At 39.8% G+C, this 20,462-nt stretch overlaps 1 protein-coding gene across 13 annotated transcripts in view; it reads left to right on the forward strand.

Moving 5' to 3' along the window:
- DOCK10 (dedicator of cytokinesis 10) overlaps window positions 1-20,462 on the forward strand; it is a 308,358-nt gene that overhangs the window by 108,579 nt on the left and 179,317 nt on the right. Inside the window, exon 1 of one of the 13 annotated variants that reach the window (XM_005676621.3) lies at window positions 4,282-4,498. The exons of the other annotated variants lie outside the window; for them this stretch is intronic. Coding sequence (XP_005676678.2) covers window positions 4,394-4,498 — 105 coding nt within the window. The 5' untranslated portion in view covers window positions 4,282-4,393. Of the gene's footprint in view, window positions 1-4,281; window positions 4,499-20,462 lie in introns of those variants that run through there. 13 annotated transcript variants of the gene reach the window in all.

Below are 20,462 nucleotides of genomic sequence, written 5' to 3' on the forward strand. Positions count from 1 at the left end.
TGCCTTGTTTTTGCCTATGTTCAAGGGAGCTGCAATCAACAGCTTAGCAAGGAGAGAAATGAGTCATTCTCTTATTGCAGAAGTTGGGGAGTGGGAGGGACTCCAGGATCAAGAACTGTGGCGCCTAAAGAGGAATAGAGGAGAGACGAGATGCAACTACTAGAAAGAGAGGAAGTCACTTATGAGTTGCTCAAAATTACTAAATGCTTTGTTATGAGATAACATTCCTATCTTCTAAAATTAGAAGTTGGGGATTTAGGGTAACATGAACAAATAAGAGGGTCCCCCAGATGGACTTCAGAGATTTGTGACCCCTGACCACACACACACAGTTTCTGAGTCCTTACATTTTCCTCAGTGAGTGAGTCCAGTTTCTGTTAGAGTCTCAAATAGGTTCATGATCCAAAAGGGTTGTGAAATACTACTTCCAGCTACTGAAATAGAAACATAATCTTACCTCAGGACATCAGGTGGCTCAAAGGCAGAGTTTCTCATAATATTATGTAAGGAAAAAGTTGAATTTGAAAATTCTTCATATGCTATAATGTGCCTGCTCATCTAACAGATGCAAAAGAGTTACTTAGAAGGTTAACTCTCTTTAGAATGAAAGACTTACAGTGGAATTTCTATCTATCCCATGACCATGCATCAAAAGGGCTTCTGCTCTGTCGAATCCTTGGATGCCTTCTTAACCAATTGCAGAATAACAATACAGCTTACCTCCTCAGTTGTTATTTTTATAGCATCTTGCTGTTTTCCTCATAGTTTTTGAAAGATCCTTCCTGGGTCTCCATACTTCAGCAGGGAATGAGCAGTATCTCTTTATACCTGTCTCTCCAAATCTCTGCATGACAGGGTAGAGGTACATGAGGAGCTAGAGTCTGTAAAAAAAAGAAGGCTTCTTACAGATTAAATAATAATTAATAATGAAAGTGTTAGTTGCTCAGTTGTATCCAACTCTTTGCAACCTCATGGCCGATAGCCCGCCAGGATCCTCTGTCCGTGGAATTCTCCAGGCAAGAACACTGGAGTGGGTTGCCATTCTACTCTCCAGGGGATCCTCCCAACCCAGGGACTGAACCTGGGTCTCCTGCATTGCAGGCAGATTTTTTACCATCTGAGCTACCAGGGAAGTCCTATGAGGCTTATCAAATAAGCAAGTGGTATCTATTTAGTGCCGTGTCTTCTTTTGTTTGTTTGTCTGCTTGTTTGGTTTTCGGTTTTTGTTCTTTTCCAGTTGTATATGTATTTTTAAATATTTGTTTATTTTTGGCTGTGTCAGGTATTAGTCGCAGCATGCTGGCTCGGTAGTTGTGGTGCGTGGACTTAGTTGTGCCAGGGCATGTGGGATCTTAGTTTCCTGACCAGAGATGGAACCCATGCCTCCTGCATTGGAAGGAGGATTCTTAACCCCTGGAGCACCAGGAGAGTCTTGTCTTTGGAACAAGCTGGTTAAGTGGGAGCTTCCTTGAGGGTTGCTGCCTTCATTACAGAATAAGAACTGTGCTTGCAGAAGTGGCTTCTCAGGGCAAGATGAGTGTCTTATCCATCATCTTAATGACCTGACTTTCCCCACCACCACCACTGAAACATGGCAAGGGAGGAGCATCCAAAGTGTTTAGGGGAGAAAGCCATAGTTTCAGATGAATGTCAGAGAAGGCTTTGTGAGGAAGCGACGTTTGAGTAAAGACCTGAAGGAAGCTGAGCAAAAGCCACCTGGATACGTGGGACCACTGACTTCTGGGTGGCAAGTTGGTGGCACCATGGCAGCCAGCCTGGGCCTGCACCATTAAGGGTGTTGAGCTCTAGAAAGAGAAGAGAAGGCTCTGGAGCAAAAACTCCCACAAAACCCGCAACTCATTGTGTTAACTCACTGGTCCTCTCCTCTTGTCATTGTCCCGTTTCTACCTATATCCTCAGTTCTGCTTCCAGCTAAGACGTGAACACCAAGAGCAACCTTATTTTTCTTTCTTACAGTTCAAAACTCACAGAATATTGAGAGCCTTTTGCACAGAAATTGCCCTTCTGGTTGGGCTTCTTGTGTGTGTCCCCAGTGCTTAGCATACTGCTCTCTGTGCAAAGATGCCCCCAACAAGTGTCTGTGAAACTGACTCCCTGACCTAAGAGTGGGCAGCTACTCCATAATGCCACATGCTCAGAACTTGTCTCCTGGGAGAGTTGGTTCAAGCTTGTGTCTCAGTGGTCATGAAGATCAGTCTTCAATGGAAATATTCCTTCAACTATCTTTTAGACGCCAGATTGCTTCCTAGACAAGCAATGGTTCCTTTAGCACCTACCAAACTGATGAGCACCCCCATTAAGGAGGTCCATCCTGTAGATGAAGAAACAAACTCTTAAGGAATCTGAATGACTGTCTCACACAACACTTATTTTTAGAACTATCTTTCTAATGTTTAATCAATTAGTCACTAGTCCCGTGGCCTCCAACTGCTTATCTCACACACTTCAGTAAAAAATTTGAATGCATTCCCATATTCTGTGTTTATTTATAAACTATACAGTCCTTGCCAGTAGCTAATATTTCAAAATACAGTATACATAGGGGACAAGTTCATTGTTTAGCATAAGGTATATAAGTCCCTCAATTCTTTTATTAAACAGTTATATATTGAGAATCTTCTGGAAGCAGGCACAGTTCTGATCACTGAATACACAGTGAACAAAGCAAACAAAATTCCCACACTCCTGTGGCATAGAATCTAGTGGAAGATGGAAGATCATAAGTAAAATAAATCAGTAAACTGTACAACAGTGTCACATGACAGTAAGTGCCGTGGAGAAAAATAAAACAGGAAGGGCACTGGAGTGGGTTTTAGGGGGGAAGTGCGATTTTACATTGCATCCGAGAAAGGGAGTAAAGATCTAAGATTAGGGAATTAATTGGTTGACTGTTCGTAACCGTATGACATAGAGAATGAAGGTGTCCATGTCAATGCATTATTTAAATATTCAGTCAGTTCAGTCGCTCAGTCATGTCCGACTCTTTGCGACCCCATGAATCGCAGCACGCCAGGCCTCCCTGTCCATCACCAACTCCCGGAGTTCACTCAGACTCACGTCCATCGAGTCCGTGATGCCATCCAGCCATCTCATCCTCTGTCGTCCCCTTCTCCTTCAGCCCCCAATCCCTCCCAGCATCAGAGTCTTTTCCAATGAGTCAGCCCTTCGCATGAGGTGACCAAAGTACTGGAGTTTCAGCTTTAGCATCATTCCTTCCAAAGAAATCCCAGGGCTGATCTCCTTCAGAATGGACCAGTTAGATCTCCTTGCAGTCCAAGGGACTCTCAAGAGTGTTCTCCAACACCACAGTTCAAAAGCATCAATTCTTCAGCACTCAGCTTTCTTCACAGTCCAACTCTCACATCCATACATGACCACTGGAAAAACCATAGCCTTGACTAGACGGACCTTAGTCAGCAAAGTAACGTCTCTGCTTTTGAATATGCTATCTAGGTTGGTCATAACTTCTCTTCCAAGGAGTAAGTGTCTTTTAATTTCATGGCTGCAGTCACCATCTGCAGTGATTTTGGAGCCCCCCAAAAAATAAAGTCTGACACTGTTTCCACTGTTTCCCCATCTATTTCCCATGAAGTGATGGGACCAGATGCCATGATCTTCGTTCTCTGAATGTTGAGCTTTAAGCCAACTTTTTCACTCTCCACTTAAATATTAGTAAAGCACAATTTCTTTATTTAGATGACTGATATAAATGGAATTCTAATATTTTCCCTTGTGCCTAAGTGGAAAGACCACTGATGTAATGAGTAACTGATTTAAACAGGTGTATTATTACAGTTCACTTTTGAGATCTAGCAGGCTGCTGTTTCCTTCTCCAAGGGATCTTCCCCACCCAGGGATCAAACCTGGGTCTCCTGCATTGCAGGCAGATTCTTCACCATCTGAGCCACCAGGGAAAACCAAAAAAAGATTATTGCAGTTCACCTTTGGAATCTAGCCACAATGATGAAGTTTGGATGGCTGTTTCACTAACAGATATGGCAGCCTACAGTAAATTAGCTCTTTGATTCAGGTTCAACTTGGTTCCCAGGGTGAGTTTAAGATCCTACGGTTTATTTATTTGTGAGCAATTCTCTTTAACATCCAGAGTCATTTTGTGCTTTTTTGTCTTGCTTTAAAGCAGGTGATTAGGGAGAATACATGCACAAAAGTGCATCTGAACAGCTGGTAGTTACTCACAGGAAGCGGTAATTTGTCGGTTTTCTTTTCCTTTCTGTTGAGTTATGTTAATGTAGCATGAGCATTTCCCTTTTTACCAGAGAAGAAAAATTTGTTCGGCCTGGTGAAGCTTCAGGAGGAAGAGGCTTAAGGGAATTGATATTTTAAAATATCTTGCCACTCAAGTAACAATACAATGAGCTTCCGAGGAAAGGTTTTTAAACGGGATCCCAGTGAATTTTGGAAGAAGAGACGAACAGTGAGGAGAAAAAATCAAGAAGAAATCCACAGATTTACCTCTGTAGGTATCTGAATGTTGATGTTTGCTTTTCATCTTCTCTTCAATACTTAAAAAAAAAAAAAAAATTGCTCTGGCATGGTAATCTAACCTAGGGTGATGGGCAAAGTCTTAAATGGAACAGAGTATTAGCTCATAAATATCCTTTTTTACTTACATTATTATTTTTTAATTGCTTTGATCATTATTTTAAAACATATTGGAAGAGGTTTGAAGCAATTAAAATACTACTAAGTTATTTAGAATATTGGAATTACTACCATCATTATTTTAAAACATGTTGATAGAGGATTTAGAGAGTTACTATTGCTAGAATATTCTCCTTTTTTAAAGAAAGTCTATAATTGCCTCAATTAAGACCCCAGTTGATGATGTGCCTACAGTTGTGTTTTTAAAAAAGTATTACTGCTCTATTTTTATCGTGTACCACTCATGATTTGTTTTAAAGTTCTTAGAAAGAGCAACCCAAAATAGGAAAGGAAATGTAAATAATGATTTAATTAAGTGAGCTGAGGGAGAGAGTAAAAATTGGTACGTTCTAAAGGTTAAAAAGATTTGATTTTGTTTACTGTTTAAAGTATTTCTGCCTTAGGGTTGGTAAACAAAATGAGAGCTCTGAAAATGTGTCCTTATTACAGAATTCTAGCTTTCTGTCTGTCAGTATCAGGGCGGATGCTTAGAGCTTCAGTGATTCATATGTAATCTGGAAGGCCCACTTTATATGATGAATGATTGGGTACTCTTTTCCTAGGAATGTTTATTTTACCAGGCAGTTTGTTTTGCTTGTTTTCCTTCAAGGCAAGGGTTCTTGAGCTCAGCACTACTATCATTTTGGGTTGGGGATTTCTTTGTTGTTTGGAGCTGTCCTATGCGTTGTGACCACGTTTAGTGACGGCCTGGGCGTTTACCCAGTAGATGCTGGTGGCAAGCTCTCCCCTGTTGTGACAAGCAAAAATATCTCCCTACATTGCCAAATGTCCTCTCGGGCAGGGAGAGTGATGTCCAGGTTGAGAACCACTGCTCTAGAGATAAATAATGTTTTTGTTCATATAAACATTTTTTATCTAGAAACAGAGCAACTTAAAAAACTATATATATTTGATCATATAATGGTTGTTTATGAATAGACATTGAAAGAATATGAAAAATCAAATTAATGAATAGTCACTCAGGCTTTGATAGACCAAAAGCAAGTATGGAACACTCCATCTCATGTACCAGTGGTTCTCTTTCTACTTACAATCTGTCTGGTGATAATTTAATGTGAGTAGAGTTTACTTGGAGGTCTGGCTCATAGGTCTGGCTCTGATGCCTTGTTGATTCTATCTCAGGATCTTAGTAGTGTATGTCTCCCATTGGCAAACATGGGCAAATGACCCCTTTGACCTGTTCCCATGGGATGTGCCCAGGTCTTTCCACTCCCTGTTTCCTAAGGAGACTATGCTGAATTCAGAATCTAACCTCTTGGTCCCCGCTGATCCCAAAGGGTGCTCAGTTGTGACGTCTCCACTGGCCCCATAGAAGCCTCATCAGTTGTTCACCGTCAGCCTGTTAAAGAGGATAAGTTTGGAGACTTCCTTGCTTTGAGATTATGTTAACCTTCAGACCAGTCCAAAAAATGCAGCTTCCTAGCTGCCTATCTCTCAGTGGAATTTAGAAGTCCTAAGGTTATGTCACCACAAGACTTACTTCTTCTTGTGTCCACTGAAAGAGACAACACACAGGAGAAGAATGTGTCTATCTTACAGAGACTGCAAGGCCGCAGGATTTGACGTTAGGACAGTCCCAGGTGTCTCCCATATAATGAAACTAATCACGCCATGAGTTATCTTAATTGAATTGGAAGGTATTGCTACTGAGGAGTATGGGGAAAGCAGCCAGTAAGGATGGTGTGTTTCCCCACAGCATTCAGTGGCTGTGCATTCACATTTAATTAAGATCATTCATACAGTGAATAGCTTTCTTCTGTGGAAGGCGCTGGGGACTCCCTAATGCTGTTGCCTGCTTTTGGTCCTCCTAAGATAGGCATATCTTCTTTCACAGCTTGTCTCTTCTGTTGAGTAGAGGACTGTAGTAGTATCCTGGGACTTAGCTTTCATTTTGGGGAAAAAAAAAGAACGAGAGAGTGACTCCAAGAAAGTGAAGCATGTAATTAGAGGGCTAGTGGGTCATTCTGAGTGTCACCCACCGTCAGGTGACCTTGGGCAGTTTACTTAAATCATTCTGAGCCTTAGTCGCCCCTTTCATAAAGTGTTCCTAATGATATCTTCCCTGTCTTAACATTTTTTATTGGAATTCATTTTGATCATGTGTATTCTGAACATGACTTGAACACTGTGAAAAGTTATGAGCTGCAAGTGTTGTGGGTTACTAATAAAACCAAGTAAAATATCAAGGGCCAGGGAAGGGGGGGATATAATTGCAGAGTGAGATTGTTTTTTTCAGAACCTGCAAATGTTGAAGCCACTGGGCTGTTGGTGACTCCTTCCTTCCAGGACCCTTTTTCAGGGACAGAGCCACTCAGTAGACAAAATTCTGGATTGCATCAAGCTGGTGTTGAGGGGGGGCTCCCACATCATTCTATGTGTCAATGGGGGTTTCCTTTGAAATACCATTTCCCACCCCACCCTCACCATTGCCCAGCTTAGCTGAAACCCACCCAAAACCAAATTGGACTTTCCACAGCACACTCATCTGAGCTTTTTAAAAGCTAAACCAACATTTCTAGACCAGCTTCTGAGATGACTTGATAAGTGGTAAGGAAGAGGCAATTCAAATGTCAGAGTGCCCAACAAATGAACATAAGACTTAACAGTTAGGTCAGAGAATAAAATGATTTCTTTTGAATTTTTAGATATATTCGTATATTGTTATGAAAGGAGAAATAATGATCACTGGAAATAATTATCATAGATTGCAGTTCTATAATGATCATATATATTTTGAATTCCACAAATCATTTGTTTTTTTTTAATTTGAAAACCGCTTAGTTGTGTCCGACTCTTTGTGACCCCATGGATGAAACAGTCCATGAAATTCTCTAGGCCAGAATACTGGAGTGGGTAGCCTTTCCTTTTTCCAGAGGATCTGCCCAACCCAGGAACCGAACCGGGGTCTACTGCATTGCAGGTGGATTAACCGACTGAGCTATCAGAGAAGCCTACTTCTTGCCCTATGACAAATTTAGATATGGTTTAGTATCAAAATAGTGTAGAATACTTAACTGGAAGTCTATGACTTCCTAAATGGTACACAACTCAAACTTTATAGTCTCATGATCTAGGCTAACACTTTTGTTTATTTGTTTTTCTTCAAATGCTATTTAAAGCTATTTATTTAACTCTGTTGAAATTTTTAATTATTTTGGAACCTTCCCTTATCAATCCAGTTTTCAAGTATCTTGTCTAAGAAATCCCTTTCCATGTTTTAATCCACTTACCACAGACAATATGCAATACGAGACAGTGTAATAGCATTATGAGAAGTTTGAGGAAAATGAAACTTACTTGTTAGATCATCAAGTAGAACTACTTCCCTCAATTTTTGAAGTCTGTTTGGTGTTCTGTAGTTGAAGGTTTTCTCTTTAACTGCCTTTCTATTTTTATTTTTCTTTTTTTATCCAATCACCCAGCATGATCTCTGGTGCATAGAACGAAAGTTAATAAAAGGTAGTTTCCTTCCTAAGTTACATGTCCTAATTTGGAAAGATTAAGTGTACTATTAAGTTGAGTTATGATAGCAATCATCTGTACTGCCAGAAAAATGTGAAATTCATTTAAGTAAATGTGAGTTATTATTTTTACTTTGTTACTGGCTTGTGGTTAATTAATCTGCAGGATTTCAAAGTGTTTGGAAAATTTGGGCTACAAATGACAATTCCCCTTCCTCTCTAGTCATTTAGCAGTCATTTAGCCTGTTAGCACTTTAATAGAAAATTGAAAACTGTAGAAAGCTACAGACAAAGAATGTGATCTGAATGACTTTAACGTATCTCCCACACACGTCACGTTATTACATTTTGTCCTGTTGCCTTTCAAGGCTGCGTTTTATCTTTACTCTTCCACGCTAACGTGAACAGCTTCTCCCTGATCATCTGTGTTGCCTTACTTACTGATACTGTTCTATACAAACATTCACTATTACCTCTTGGGCCTATTTCATAATGAACCAGTTAGCTGAAAGGAAGCGTGGGATGGGGACCCAGGAAGCAAGAGGATGGTTCCAGGAAATGATGAAATGAGGTTGAATCAGGGTTGAAATACAGCATAAAGTAGGGATGAATGCTATAAATGGACAAGGCAGAAGGAAGCCATGAAACGGGACCAAACGGGGGATCTGAATTCAATGCAGACCATAGAAATGGAGAAGTGTAAGTTGAAACTGGATCTGAGGACTCTGCCTGTGACGGTAGCGATGGGGAACAGCTGGCCCAGGTGCCACAGAGATGCAGAGAGGATGCTTTTAAAATGGACTTAAGATTAATACCTGCAATTGAACCAGAAAGGCTCTTACTTTCCTCAAGGCTGAGTGCCAGGAGAGGGAGATGAGGGAAATCCAGAGAGACCAAGAAGAGAACTGCCCAACAGGGCCAAGCTTGACTTCATAACGATGCTCTTTACAACGAGCTGATCAGGAAGTGGACCACTTGTCAGAGAAGGGGAGGGGTACAGTGGACAGGAAGTAACACCATGATCCCCCAAAACTCTTTAATGTCCCTAATGACAGCGGTACAAAACTTTCTTAAAACAGAGGTTCCCTCAGTTGGTGGCAGTTTCCACTGTGATTTCTGACACAAATGTTATCTAGCATTCTCAATGGGAAAACTGTTTGCCGCCTTTCTCTCTCTTACATGTCTTCTTTACTGCTCACACAGAACACTTCATTTCTGACACTTCTGGTCACCAAATGTGTTGCGGTTTTCCCCCACGCCAAGAAATTTTCTGCAACACTGATCTCGGGTGGCCTTGACCTTCTGTGGCTTGAAGCAGTATTTCAGTTCCCAGCCGGAGACTGAAGTCAGCCTGAGGCAGTGTGAGCTCGAAATACTAGCCACTAGACTTTGAGGACAGATAGACAATGACAAGGCCCTGGCTCTGAATTTCCACAAAGAAACAGAAAGTAGTAAAATAAGTAAAGTGTTTATTAAGAGAAAAAAAGAGTACAGTACTTGTGGAGACACACACGAGCAGGGTCAGAGGGAGAATCGTGCCCTCACGGTAGTTTAATCACTTCTATGGGGCATTTCTTCCTGGTTTCCTCTGGCCAATCATCTTGGTTTGCTTGGTCCTGAGTCTGTGTTTGGTGTATCTCGGGGTTCTCCTAGGTGTGCACACATATCTCTTAGCCAAGACACATTCCAGCAAAGAGGCCTATGGGGAGGTTGACATCACCTGCTATGGGGTGACACCCCCTCCTTTTGATGTCCAAGGAGACTTTATGCGCATGTGTGGTTGGGAAGATCTTCTTGACTTCAAGAATAAGGAATGTGTTGTCTTTGATCTCTTATCTGGGAGGATTCAGCTTCTCCTCCCTCCTATTTTGGAGTCTCTGTCCACAGGGGAGGAACTCCAGCTGCTCAGCCTGGGACTCATCTATCTCCTTGCTTCTTCACCAGCTGAGTGTCCTAAATTTAACCCAGTTCTAACACTATCTGCCTGGAGACTGCATCAGATCTCACAGGTTAAGAGCTCAGACCTAAAAGGCAGCCCCCACATCCCACATCAGATGCTGACCGTAAGTCTAGATTATTGCCTGTGCTTCTGACCAACCCATTTTACATTGGAGGTTCCAACCACCCACTCTTTGAATTTCAGACACCAGCTGCAAGTCCAGGTTGTTACCTGTCCTTCTGATCCACTGGCTATAAATCATGAGTTCCCATCATCCCTTCTTGGGATTGACTAATTTGCTAGAGCAGCTCACAGAACTCAGAGAAACATTTTGCTCACTAGATCATGGGTTTAGTATAAAAGGATATAACTCAGAAACAGCCAGATGGAACAGATACTTAAAGCAGGGTATAGGGAAAGAGTACCAATCTCCCTCAGATCTCCATGTGCTCACCAACTCAGAAGTTCTCCAAACCCCATCCTTTGGGGTTTCTATAAAAGCTTCACTACATAGACATGATTGATTAAGTCATTGACTATTAGATATTGATTCAAACTCAGATTCTTCTTGATCTCCCCAGTGGTCAAGGAAGTGAAACTGAAAGGTCCAGCTCTCTTATCAGCTGGTTAGTTCTCCTCAAGATCACCCCTCCCCACCATCTCTTCTAGGTTTAATAGGAATATTGAATGAGAGAAAGTGTTAAATACTTCTTATGATAGGCCTTTCCATTTGATCATGATAATAATAGTAGGAAAAATAAAAGCCATTATTAGCATGTGTGCCGTGCTTAGTCACGTCCGACTCTCTGACCCCATGGACTGTAGCCAGCCAGGTTCCTCTGTCCATGGGGATTCTCTAGGCAAGAATACTGGAGTGGGTTGCCATGCCCTCCTCCAGAAGATCTTCCCAACCCCGGGATCAAACCCAGGTCTCTTGCATTCTAGGAAGATTCTTTACCTTCTAAGCCACCAGGGAAGCCCAAGAATAGGAGTGGGAAGCCTATTCCTTCTCCAAGGGAACTCCCAACCCAGGAATCAACCCAGTGTCTCCTGCATTCCAGGCAGATTCTTCACCAGCTGAGCTACCCATTAGCATATATGGGGTAAATGGTTTTTAAATGGTAGTGTTTAAAGTTACTATTAGTATTGAATTGTTCAGTGTGCAGATGTTATTTCTACAATTAAAAATATATTAATTGGTTTTAATATAGCAAATGTTTTAAGATGAAAATGGCAGAAAGAAGGAAGGTGATATGGGGCCAGCAATAGCTTAAAGACACCTGGTCCGTTGTCTGTAACACAACTTCCAGTGCAATCTGGCACCTCCTATAGAGAAAAAATTATAGTTTGTGACAGTGTCAGCACTGAAAGCAAGTGTGAATATAAACAATTTTTGGCCCCAGTTGCTCTGGTGATTAGGAGAGGGATGATTAAAATGGATTATGCTTAGTAGAAAATTAGAGATGAAAATTTTACTGAATTTATCACCTTGGAAAGCCAAGAAGGTATTTGTCTCTCATTCTCAGCGTGTGTGATGTCTGATGTATTTTTTATAGAGTAATATGACATGAGACTTCATTAGTAATACATGAGTGTATTAAACCTATAATTGACTATAGGAGAGGTTCTCCTTTAAGATGATTCAATTCCAAACAAAGGTAAGTTGAGGAAATAGTAGTCCCTTATTGTAAGTGCTACTTTAAGTATTATTTCATTTTAGTTTTCTTTAATTGCAAGCAGAAGAAACCTTCCCTGGTAAACAAATGTATCCAGAGAAGGGAACAGAAGGAAGAATGAAGGGACAGGCTGGCAAAGAACAAGAATGGACTTAGAGCAGCTCAGGCCAGTGGTAAACAGGAACGGTCTTGGTGTTGGGAGCTAATGGACTGCCCTGTGAGATTTTGGCATCTCTCCTGCACGATTCAGAGTTCTGGAGGGAAGATTTTAATGGGCTGGGGTCACATGTCCTTGACCACAGAAGAGTAGGACCCTTTTAATTATCAGACCCACCAACACTGCTCTTTATACGGAAGGAAGTAAGTCCTCAGAAGGAAATTTACATGCTGATACTAAAAGAAAACAGGATGGATGTGTGTGTGTGTGTGTGTGTGTGTTAGTCATTTAGTCATGTCTGACTCTTTGCTACCCTATGAACTGTAGCCCATCAGGCTCCTCTGTCCTTGGAATTCTCCAGGCAAGAATACTGAAGTGGGTTGCCATTTCCTTCTCCAGGGGATCTTCTCAACCCAGGGTTTCCCATATGGCAGACAAATTGTTTACCTTCTGACTTAGGTCAAAAAACAGCAAACGTTTACTCCGCATGTTCAGTTTCAACCAACGGTTAAGAAAGGAAATAAAAGAATGAGCTGACTATCATTATGGGAAAAATGTATTAAACGTATATGATTCATGTTGCTAAGTATTTATATTCATGTATATGTGTTTATTGGAGAATGCAATGGCACCCCACTCCGGTACTCTTGCCTGGAAAATCCCATGGGCGGACGAGCCTGGTAGGCTGCAGTCCATGGGGTCGCCAAGAGTTGGACACAACTGAGCAACTTCACTTTCACGTTTCACTTTCATACACTGGAGAAGGAAATGGCAGCCCACTCCAGTGTTCTTGCTTGGAGAATCGCAGGGACAGGGCAGCCTGGTGGGCTGCCATCTATGGGGTTGCACAGAGTCAGACACGACTGAAGTGACTTAGCAGTAGCAGCAGTAGTATATGTGTTTATGTACACACACACATACCCACATACCTCTCACATTTGACCTGTTAGTTTATTTGTGTGACTGTTACAGTACTAAAATAGTGTCAGAGTTTCAGCTGATGGCAGCTTTCATCACAGACTTCATGAAAATTAATCTAAAAATCCAGGCAGTTAGCTCAAAGACATTAATTTCCCTGGTTATGATGTATTTTTAATGATATTTATTATTTTTCAAGTGTTTCTAGAAAACTAAGTGAGACATGTAATTTAATTTGATTTAGATCTTCTTGGATATTTTCTACTTCTTTGCAAGTACCAGTGTTAGGCGAAGAAGCAGCCGCTTTTATTTTTTCATTTGCTAAACAAAAATGAGTGAATTTTGACATACTAAGAGGTATATGTGGTCAAATTACCTTAAAAAAATAAGACTGAGAAGATTTAAATTCAATTTGAAAGTATACCTTCCATCACAGATCCTATAAATCTCTTCAGTTCCTTGATTTTCCTAATGAATTTATGAGTTAATAAAATAGAACATCCTGATTTTCTAACTGTAGGACTTCCTGGTGGCTCAGACAATAAAGAATCCACCTGAAATGTAGGAGACCTGGATTCAGTCCCTGGGTTGGGAAGATCCCCTGGAGGAGGGCATGGCAATCGACTCCAGTATTCTTGCCTGGAGAATCCCCATAGACAGAGGAGCCTGGCAGGCTGCAGTCCATGGGGTCTCAAAGAGTCGGACACAGCTGAGCGACTAAGCACGAAATAGAATATCCTGATTTTTCTAACTATAAAAAACTAACACAGAAAATTGTGTTGAATATTATGATTAATCATCCTATTTGCCAACAACAAATTTAACCTGCTTTATTTCACTGAAATGGACTAGGACATTTAAAGAGTGACTCCTGGCTGATTTCTTGCGAGATCTCTGTCCATTTTTGTTACCAAGGGAACCGTTTCTAAATTCAACTTAATCTGAGTTTGCCCAGCTGTATAGTTCTTAACTTTGAGTTAGCTGGTGTTTTTCCATTCTCACGGAACTGTGCGCTTGAAGACAGAGAAAAGGTTAAAGGGTCAGCATAAGATGGCTTATTCTTTACTTAATCATTTCCTTTTCCATAAGTAGAGCTAGTCTTGCTTTCTGAAACTCAAACATTTGAGAGGTTGTCTAGTGGAACTCCCTTTGATGAAAGGCTAAATTAAATCTGTCACACAACCACAGGCTGACAGCTTGGCCATGGATCCAGCTGCACGGGCTCTCTGCAATTTTCTTGTTTGTTTTAAACACAAATAGTGTGGAAGTTGCTTCCATTCCAGTTACACAAAGGCCAAAGGGTCCTGATGAACTTAAGATCTAACAAATCCATGTGTCCTTTAGATCTTTTATTTCCTTTAAGAAATGTAATCCATTATCTTGATAACACTGAAGTTAACAGCTGTGTTGTTTCTAGTTTGTTTGGGCGACGTGGAGATTGGTTTCTTTTTTATTTTTTCGAGATGTGTGTAAAGACCCTGTGGATCCTCACCCTTAGCTATTTGTCTGTGGGTCAGAATGTGAAGACAATGTTAATTTGCGTCTCATGCCCTACAAGAGGCTTCTGTATTGGTCCTGAAGTAAATCCTATTTTTGTTTTTCTGGGTCACTAGCCAGGATGAATAGTTTTGTCAGCTGACGAGGACATTCAGATATAGAATTAATTCTGTTATAAATACTCAAATTAGAACAAAGATTCAGATATCTGAAAGTAACAGGGGTGATCAAGGAAAATAGAGGAAGTCTAGACTAACATCACAGGAGGTACTGCCCGTCGCAGAAAAAATATGAAGTATCTCAAAGGTAGGGGGAGAGTCTCTTTGCATAGTAATGTTTCTTGAAAAGATAAGATTTTTTTGAAAAGCAGAACCAAGCAACTAGTTTAGATCAACAAACCAGAGTAACCCTAATGGTGAGTAACCAAGATTTGGCTTGCTAAATACACTGAACAACACAGATGTGTGGCCCCAAACTCAGGGTGTTTGCCATGGAGACTGTTCTCCATTTCTCATCCCATCAGACCCCTTTCAAACCCTTAGCCATCCTGTTAATTCTCTGTTGCTAACAAACTTGACTTGCATGTGTGTAGGTGAGAGCTCCAGAAAGAAATTCTAACTTTGATTGTTGTCTAGATATTTACCTTGGCAAAGCTAATGAGTTTAATGCTAAAGTAATCCCAAATTTAATCCTCTCCTTTCGATCTGAAAATATAAAAGAAAGAAATTTTTTCTAGGCTGATTTCTCAAGGAAAATAAAAGGCAGAATTTCAAAGTCACTTTCATTTGCTGATATACATAATTAGGTAGATTGCCTTTCTTCTTCCTACTGGGCATAGGGCAGCCTGACTTGATTCAGAAGATATTATACACAGAGGAGACACAGCCCTATTTTTAATTTCAGTGCTTTTCCTTATGTTATTACTTCTTTTGCTTCCAATAGAATCACTAAATATCAAGGTTTGTTTGTTTCTAAAGGAAATTTAGATAATAAACATTAAAAGCATGTAAGACAGTTTCTAGCACATGAAAAATTTAGTATCGTTGGTTTGGTTGATTTGACTTGATGTTAGGATATATTTTGGGGTAAACTTGTGTGGTTATTTTCAATCGTTTTTGAGTAAAGAGAAATCTGTATTTGCCTGGCATTGATGGTTCCCTTAACACCCTCATATACTTCGTCTCTTTGATCTTTTTAACAACACTGCCGAAACCAGGAAGTTGCTCTTTGATTTAGTCAGTCTCACTAAGTCTCAATTTAAATGACTGTCCAAGTTACTTAGCTGAGAGGTAAAAACCCTGGGCTTCCAACTAGAGATTCTGACTTCTGATCCTTTACAAGAGGGTCCAATGCACAGAACTGTTTAAGAAACTTACCAGGTGTTTAAGGTTCCCTACAGAGCTCAAAATTCTTTCGATAATAAATTGCTAATTGTTTTTCCCTTTCTTGCTGACATTAGCTTCCAGAAGCACATACATAATCTGTAGTTATTTTCCCTGGTCTCCTATCACCAGTGTTTTATTTCTCTTTTTTTAATTACTTGAAGTTGTTAGTAGTTCAACTTCATGCACTTTTCTAGTTTCCCTCTTTGGTGGATTTTCAAAGGATAAACACTTTTAAAACCAAGCAACTCCCTAGTGTTTTCACAGAAGCATGAGAGCGTTGAAAGACCAAGTTCATTTTCACCACGATGAAACAAATGATCATTAAGGAAAATTTGGAAAATGCAGGAACCAAAATCCTAAATCCCATCTAAATAAAATTGATAATATATGGATATATATTTCTAGGTTTTTTTCCTTTAAATTTTTAAAATCTTGTGCAGTTATTCAGTGTGCAGTATTTAATCCCACCTTTACTTAGCAACAATATATAAGAAATTTTCATTGTTTTAGCAAGCATATATATTTTTTCTTAGAATGGATGTGCCATAATTTCCTAGTCATTCCTTACCTTTAATAATTTATTGTTTCATGTTTTTAGCTGTCCTTGTCCTTCAGATTTTATTACCTGTCAAAGATCTAGGTGTTCTGAACTCCAGTTCTAATGTCACAATATGTGAGAATCTAAAACCATTTTCAGGATAAATTTGACCTCCTTTCATTGCCTTTCCTTTTGCAGTAATACCATATTGAAGATAGACTCCAGCCTCCTCACATTCTCCCACAAAAACCAATAACATGCAAAATGTTGTGACTTAACTAACTTTACTGAATATTTGAAAAGTTACAAGGGGGAATCATGGCATGTACCACACAGTTATTCATTGATTTTTTTTTCCAACCCCTATCCTATTTTCAACGTCTTTTTAGATAGAGCCTCCACCAGCCTGACTGCTTTTCTTAGCTGTCTTTGATTAAGGCAAATATATTTTCTCTGTCTTGTTACAAATGGAATATTGCAAAGATATTCTTGTTTCATCTTAGATTATATGTGTGACTATTTATTTAAAATTAATGTCCTAGATGAAATCATAAAAACTTATTTACTCAACATTTATTTATTGAATACCTACTGTTTGCTCTCTGTATCCATTAAATTTACAAAAGTGCTTTAAATCTATGACTAGTGAAAATTTAAAACGCATGGCCTTTATCTACTTAACATTTATGTAATAAGTACTATGGGTATAGTGTTGTTCTAAGAGCATAGCAAATATTACCTCATTTAATCTTATGATGTAGCTCCTACTAGAATGTCCATTTTATAGGTTGGGAAACTAGAGGTGCAGTCTGATGTTGTTGTTCAGTCACTCAGTCGTATCCAACACTTTGTGACCCCATGAAATGCAACACGACATGCTTCTCTGTCCTTCACTGTCTCCCAAAGTTTGCTCAAACTTATGTCCATTGAGTCGGTGATGCCATTCGACCATCTCATCCTTTGCCACCCCCTTTTTCTCCTGACTTCAATCTTTCCAGCATCAGGTTCTTTTCTAATGAGTTGGCTCTTCACATCAGGTGGAGCTTTGGCTTCAGCATCAGTCCTTCCGATGAGTATTCAGAGTTGATTTCCTTTAGGACTGATAGTTATTCTAACTAAAATAACACGCCCCAAATTCCATAGCCCATAAGTTTCAATGCCAGGACTACGAGCACTGGAATTCTGATTCTAGAGTGCATGTTACACTCTCTGTTACATCTCAGCATGGAAAACCTATACTAATATCTCCCTAAAACAAGGCTGGGTGGTCTAGATTCTTTCTTAGATTCCAGAGAAAGGTCTAGGTTGAACATTAAGTCACTGGATTTTTTTATGCATTACATACTTCAAATGCTTAGATCTTCAGTGTCTAAGTGCTTTATACTCATTTGATTTTGAATTATAATTATGAAAATAATTCAGATTTTTGTGATGCAACACTGTGTTCCTGAAATTAGAATTTTAAGCTAAAGCATGGACAATGCTTACTTGGACCAGTAAACAGCTCCTGGCAGCCTTGGTTGTTACCAAGATGGCAGGTTTACCAATTGCAAGGCTTAAACTTGTGCTGGTGTTCCATGAGAAGTTGTAGAATAAGGAGCGGGGAAGAAAGCATTTGTTTTCATGACAGGAGCCCATTCTGCTGCTGTGAAGTCGAATTGGAAGAGAGCTGTGGGGTTGGGGGGGTAGATCAAACAAATGTCTTCACACCATATCAGGAGAATAGGCCTATTCCCACGGTGGAACAGCACCAGCCCAGCCACATAATAATGGGCACTGGTGGGTGCCTTTTCCCATGCCTCGAGTGATTTTTAGAACAGCTAATGAAATTCATTACTCATTTGAGAGGAAAAGAGTAAGAGTAAAAAGCGCTATAAAAATCCAATCCAATTCAGAGTAATCTTGGCACATACCTTCTCCCAGTTGGTGCATTTCCAAAAGCAAGAAGCACATGAAATCCAGGAGGGACAACCCAACCATTGTAAAGCTATAAATCTATGCTGCTCAGTTCCCAGTTTCACTCAACGTCTCTGTAAGGAGCAGTAGTAAGAAATTAACCGATCCCATCATCCTTGTATACATCTGTCTCTTTGACCAAAACACAGAACCAACAGCTCTCTTGCTCCAGAGAGAACTACTGGTTGCGTAACCCGGATTCTCACCATCACAGATACAGAAAGCATCCTTGGCAAGCATCACCAAATCCCAGGCTCTAGGTACTATGGAAGGTATCAGGATTATTTTTATGTATAAACCTCGTATATTCCAAATAAAGAAACATTGAACATCTTGAATATTACACACCATTTAGCACATTCTCTGGAAAGATGGGATTTTAGGTATCCTGCAGAGTCCAAAACTTGATAAATTATATGAAGCAGAGCTGCGAGGCTTTGCAGCCCCACATCAGGACAACCTCGGTGCAACATTTTAAACAGGAAAGGTTTAATAATGTCATTCATTAATTGTCTGGCATGTCAGAGCCTGAAATGAATAGATAAAAATATACCTTCCAACAGATGCTTACAGGCAATGCCATTTATTGTGTATATTAAAAAGAGTTTAGGATTTAGTTTTCCTGTGGTCTTATTAATAATCCATGATTTGTGAATTTTGATTTTCCTATTGTACTAATTTATGTGGGGTTAATTTTGGATAGCATTTGGACCCTAGTATAATTAAATGATGAAAAGATTATTTTCTTTGAAAGATATCCTTGACATGGGATTGTTTATTAATGCTCGAGTTTTTGACTAATGGGAGATAAAATTAAAAGGATAGTGAGAAGAAGATTCTAGAACATCCTTATGTCATTTGCCTTAACCAATAAGTTGCTATATGCACCCAACCATACTTGCATGCTCCTATTCATGCTGGTGTGAAAAAGGGAGAGAAAAGAGAAAGTGTAAGTAGTCACATCCTGAACTGTTGGTGGAAGGGCATGAGACACTTGAACTGAAGAAAGTGAGGAAACAGGATGTAACCAACCAAGTTGATGGCAGAGATAAGGCACCCTAACCCTTCTATAATGCATTCTGTTTTACTTGCTACATTTCCTACACAAACACATTATTGGGGGAAAGGGAAGAAGTTCCAGAATAAGCCAGGTGTTTCAAACTTGAAGGCTTATTGGGGCAGCTGGCAATGTAAATGTGACATTATGATACAAATGAACTTACTTACAAAACAGATACAGACTCAAAGGCTTACAGTACTTATGATTACCAGGTGGGAAGGGGAGAGGGGTAGGGATAGTTAGGGAGTTTGGAACTGACATGTATACACTGCTGTGTTTAAAACAGATAACCATTGAGGTCTTACTTATAGCACAGGGAATTCTGCTCAAGGTTATGTAACAACCTAACCGAATCACTTTGCTGTACACGTGAAATTAACACAACATTGTTCATCAAATATACTCCAATGTAAAATAAAAAGTTAAAAAAAAATAAATGTGACATTGTAGGGTAAGAGGCACTAGGCTATTGAGGACTATTGCTGACCTGTAATGATATACCACTACTCAAAGACGCTCAAAGCGAACTAAAAATATAATAAGTGAGCCAAAAGCAACATCTGGAGCTTACATTTGCCTCCTGAGCTATCAATCTCTGCTCCTTGGAATTAATTTTTGCCTGGGAAAATAGGCAATTGGAACTTAAAATAAGTCTAAAATAGAATACTCATATCAAAAGGCAGGGGAAAGATGCAAGAAGGACTTTAAAAAAAAAATCACCCATCATGCCATAGTATCTCTGTATCTTCTACTTGAAAATATCTTTCACTAAATAGATTATTTGGGGCAACTAAATTTCTTCTTTCTCCCAGCTCCACACGGAGTTCTGTATTTTCATTTGCTAAATCAGCAATCTTAATCGAAGGGCCCTTCCAGAGTGAGTATTCATTTTTCATAGTCCTCAGTTTACTTAAGCGTTGTAGAATGGGTTTGATTTGCCTTTAATGCAGCAAATGCATAGAAATCCTTGTTGTTGGTCCACTGTGTTACATTTTGTTTTGTTTGTATTTGGAAAAAACATTGACTGCTACTTTGAGGAGTTCATTAGCAATTATTAAAATATTAGTAACAGTTTCTGGATCTGTTCAGCACAGATCTTCCAAAGAAGGCTTTCGAAGTTGAAGCTATATCTGTGGCTTTGCAGAGTGGGGAGGCGTGGGGTTGATGGGAA

The sequence above is a fragment of the Capra hircus genome, chromosome 2 (assembly GCF_001704415.2).
Source record: "Capra hircus breed San Clemente chromosome 2, ASM170441v1, whole genome shotgun sequence".
NCBI classification, from domain to species: Eukaryota; Metazoa; Chordata; class Mammalia; order Artiodactyla; family Bovidae; genus Capra; species Capra hircus.